The 4,741-nt window shown below is 39.1% G+C and overlaps 1 protein-coding gene across 1 annotated transcript; it reads left to right on the top strand.

Moving 5' to 3' along the window:
• The first annotated feature begins 393 nt into the window (after positions 1 to 393).
• LOC104209989 (uncharacterized) lies at positions 394 to 3,027 on the top strand. Its single transcript, XM_009758778.2, has one exon. The coding sequence runs from the start codon at positions 529 to 531 to the stop codon at positions 2,557 to 2,559; it is 2,031 nt and encodes a 676-aa protein (XP_009757080.1). The 5' UTR covers positions 394 to 528; the 3' UTR covers positions 2,560 to 3,027.
• Positions 3,028 to 4,741: the final 1,714 nt, after the last annotated feature.

The raw sequence follows: 4,741 nt of genomic DNA, 5'->3' as shown, positions 1-4,741 counted from the left end.
CAAATTCTAAAAATTAGATAACAAAATATAAGTATTTATTTGCTTCCAAAACAATGTAATGTATTTATATTAAAGCTTGACCTACTAATTTGGAAAGCAAAGCAATTTCAACCAAAAGAATATTTGAAAAATAACGAAGGTTAAAAATTAGATGTATACATTATGTATTATTTTAAAAAAATTCAGAATTACAAAATCAATTCATAAAATTGTTATATAATTTTTGTGTATTACTTTAATATGTTTCTAGATCTTCTCTACAATAGTGAGTCCTATATTATCACAAAGATAATTTAACTTTTGTTTCCAGCCAAATAATATAAAATGGAACAGAGTGCAAGTTGTAATTAATTTTGCACGGAATTGTGTTTTTTCCGTCATAAAAAAAAAAGGAAAAAAATTGAGTTATTGACCAGCTTCGCAGTTGTACTCCTCAGTCCTTCACTCCCAATTCCGTCAGTCAACTCACATCGCATTTCGCTCAAACCCCAAACCCTATCCCCACCGGGATCCTACAACTCCGACAACATGCCTCCGACCACCGTCATCGCCGCCGTCCTCCTCCTCCTTCAACTCCTCATCACCGCCACCATCTCCGCCCCAATCGTGGGACTAGACTCCTTCCTCGCTCAACAATCCCGGGTTGACCCGACTGCCACAAACGATTCATTCCTCTCCCTTCCTTCTTCCCTCAAAAAACACCTCGCCCACCCCTCCTTAAACAACCCAACCACCCCTTCTTCCCTCCTCTCGTTCCAACTCTCCGTCCCCATCACCGTCAAGCTCGTCGGCTCCAATTTCTCGTCCTCTTCCAAATCTCAGCTCTCTTCATTTCTCAGCTCTGCAATTTCTTCCGATCAGTTCCACGTCATCACCCCTTTCTCTTATCAACCATCTCATCATCTCTCTATTTCCCATTCCCTTCACCTTGACGTGTCGCATTCTTCTAATTCCCTTTCTTCACGTTTATCTGAAACCCTCAAAACTCACCTCTCCACTGTCCCTTCATCTTTCAGATCCGTGCTCGCCTCCGTCCCGCACGAGATCATCGATGAATTAATCAAACAGGACTATGAAAAAGAGAAACCAATTAATGGGATTTATATTTATATTCTCAATTTGGGCTCCCAGTCAAAACCCTATGCTTACAGCTACACTCCTGGAGATCCGTCCCCGTCTTTCACTAAGTGTTTGGGCACTGTATGGACTGGAAAAGATCGGTATTTATGGATTGATTTGGGAGCTGGCCCGGTTGATTATGGGCCTGCGTTGTCCGGCGATGGCGTGCTGCCACGTGGCGAGTTTCATCCGTTTGCTTCGTTGCACGGCCGCCCGAAGTCCCAAAGGGCACTGCTTTCGGATTTGGCGTCGTTGGTTTGGAGTGCTTATCAGGTTCTTCTTGTGCCCTCTTTGCGAATTCCTGTCCCGTTTGAGAATTCCTTAATTGTTGAGTTTATACATATACATAGTATATCGGATAATAAGGATAGTTTTGGGTTAGATTGGAAGTTGATAGAGAGGAATTTCATGGATGAAGTAAATGAAAATGGGTTGTTGTTTGGTGATCAATCTTTGAGATTTAAGAAGTATGAGGTGAATTTAGCAGAGTGTCCTATTTGTTCTTTTGCCATTTCTAGGGCTGCTACTTCGTATACTTCTAGGTACTTGTTTGATAATTATACTCTGATTGTCAGTGAGTACCTGGACTCAAAGCGTTTACACCAGACATTGTCTGAATCGGCTGAGGAGTTTAGGAAGGTCGCTAAGCTTCCTGAGGAGGACTTTGCGGGAAGGATTCTTCCGGTTTATGTTTTTGATTTGGACGTTAATACGATTCTGTTGCTTGATCGTTATCATCAGTCCGTGGCCTTTAAGGATATGGTTATTGCAGTCAGGACGAAGAGTACGCAGACTGTGAGTGATTATAGTTGTAATGGGCGTCATGTGTTTACACAGACTCGCGAGTTGGAGAGACCCCTTGTAGGTTCCATCTTACAGAGCATGTGGGGTGTTTCCCCGACACATATGGTATGGAGCCCGAGACATAACAGTACTCTAGTTGACTATACGTGGAGCATTGGGCAGACACCATTTGGCCCATTTTCGGAGGTTTCTTCCTTGTCGTTTGTCCAGAAGGATGCTGCGAGGAGAAATGTGTTGCTGACATCGTTGAACTATAGTATTACTAGTGCTCTTGAGGTTCTTGGATCCATTGATGCACATGGCGGGGAGAGAAAGCTTCTGAAGCATAATCAGCTTACTGAGTTCGTGCAGCGGTGGAACTTGTTCAAGTACAAGCTAGACAAGGCAGTTTCAGCGCTATCACATTTTGACTTCGAAATGGCTCTGTATTACATGAGGTCGTCGGATCATGATATTTATGCCATTCATTCTCTTGTTTACCATGCTTCTCAAGAGCTGGAAGCATCGCTAGACTGTTTCAAGGACCCACCATTTCCCTGGGGGTCAGTTTCTATGACTGCTGGAGTTATAATTTTCCTTCTGTATGTTTGGGTAAAAAGAGATAAGTTCTTTTCCAACAAGCGAAAACAATTTTGATATTTTCTGAAGCACTGGAGTTTGTAAGATCTGAGTTGATACAACACCCGTATCTATGAGTAGCATGCTGGCTGTAAGCTCTGAAATTAGAATTTGTTTTGTTAAGAAAAGGTACTGCAGTTTCAACTAGCACAGAACATCTTGATTATTGTGTGGACTTCGTAGAAGTGTCAGGATCATGCTTGCCAATTGGATCATAGGAGCTTTTTGGTCTATCGTCCTATGGATGTTCATTGAAGAGTTAATAGATTATAAACTCATCATCTAACTTATTTGCCAACTTACTCCCATGTGTAATTTGTCTTCGGACTATTTTTTATTTTCTCAGCTCCTCATGTGGTATATAATGTGTGTAGCCTCACCTTCTCTTCTTTTGAGTACCCCTTCTATGACCCATGAGAAAATAATGAAAATCAGGAAAATTTGAGACGTATGAATTGAATGTGATGGTTATCAACATTTCCTCCATTTGTCCTGTTATTCCTATTGTGCTTCCCGATAATCAGTTTACCAGTTTTTAGTGCAAGATTGTGCGTCAATTTATTTATCTTTTGGAAATGAAACTAGAATTTGAAATTACTGTGCCCTACTACAATTGTCTAACTTTGGCATTTCAAAATATTTATATTCGATGTTAGTCAAAGTCTCTCTACCTCCCTAGGTAGGGGTAAGGTCTGCATACAACCATACACATTACCCTCCCCAGACATCACTTGTGGGATTATAATGGGTATGTTGTTGTTGTTGATGTTAGTCAAAGTCTCAAAGATATATATAGTTTTTGTTTTGGAAGCAAAAGAGAATCATTCAGAGACACGGATTGAAAATTTATCTTCACTATGTTTCTCTAACTATAACTTTGAGGATTTTGAGGGGCGGGCCCATTATCCACCGAGTTTCGAAGGATGCGGTTGGTCCAAAGAATCGGCCCCAGACGGATTTCTCGGTCATTAAAAAAAATAACTTTGAGGATTTTGAGTTATCTTTCTAAACTGCTTTATAAGATGCTTGATTTGTTGGTGCAGTTGTATCATTGCTCTTATGGTACATGTGCTTCCTACGTTTCTGCTATAAAATTTGTGTTTGTTAGATATGTAAATGAGATTGTTAGCATTTTGCTTGCCAGAAAAATTGTGTCATGAAATTCGACGATTATTGTCAATACTTTTACTTAGGTAGAATGTACTTATATTTTTTCTGACTGATCAAAAAAGAAATGTACTTTTGATATATGGTGAAGTTCGAAGACATGATTAGCCGGTGACCATTGCTTTTATTTCCTTTATGCAGTTCCTAATGGAGAAACTTTCAAAGGAATCTGCTTTGCAAAGAAGTTATATATTTTTCTGGAAAAAAAATTCCATATCCATAGGACATAACATGAAGGAGTAAATACAACTTAATCTCCTTAATCTTTAAGGTGGAGGAAACAACGCCCCTTCACCTTTCGAATGGGAACAATAAACCCACTCAAACAATATTTCTAGCTATAGAATTTTTATACGAAAAAATAAAGTATTGATGACATTGTGTTTTCTTTTTCGCTTAAAGGTTAAATAAACAAAGCATTAACGACATGTTTTATGCTGAGAAGATGTTCTTAGGCTTTAAAGTTGCTGAGAAGATACCTATATGAACGGCCAATTAACAAATCCAAGCAATCCGAGTTCATATGCTAGCCACGCATAAAATGGTTATATGTTGCATCATCAATTTGGCAATGAATATATATATAGGGATTGGAAGGAATCTTATTATCTTTTTTCTCCATTTTTTTACATTTTCTCGCTCATTCTTTTCACTTTCAATTTATGTTAGCAGTCCAAAGTCATCTTTGGAGACATCCGACAAAAAACAGCCCAAAAGTCATCACTATTAAATAAAAGAACCGTTTCTTTCCTAACCGTTCAAATGTCGCCTCCTCTACGTGTGTTCTGGTGAGCATCTTCTCCTATGGCTTGACAACTTGTCTTCTTCTTTTTCTCTCTTACTAGCTTTAGCACTCTTTCTGTCATGTTGATTTAGTAATGTTACCAAATTCACTCATCTTTTTATTAGTTATTTTGTTCATCTGTTGCTAGCCTTTTGTTCAACGTTGCTATAATTGTTGATGCGCGATACGAGCTGAGCTAAGTAGCAGAAAATGAGAAGAAAAGCGAGAAAAGCAATGGAACAGTAAAAT

The sequence above is a fragment of the Nicotiana sylvestris genome, chromosome 2 (assembly GCF_000393655.2).
Source record: "Nicotiana sylvestris chromosome 2, ASM39365v2, whole genome shotgun sequence".
Classification (NCBI taxonomy): domain Eukaryota; kingdom Viridiplantae; phylum Streptophyta; class Magnoliopsida; order Solanales; family Solanaceae; genus Nicotiana; species Nicotiana sylvestris.
The sequence above is the reverse complement of the archived record's forward strand: the minus strand, read 5'-3'. Positions and strand labels throughout refer to the sequence as shown.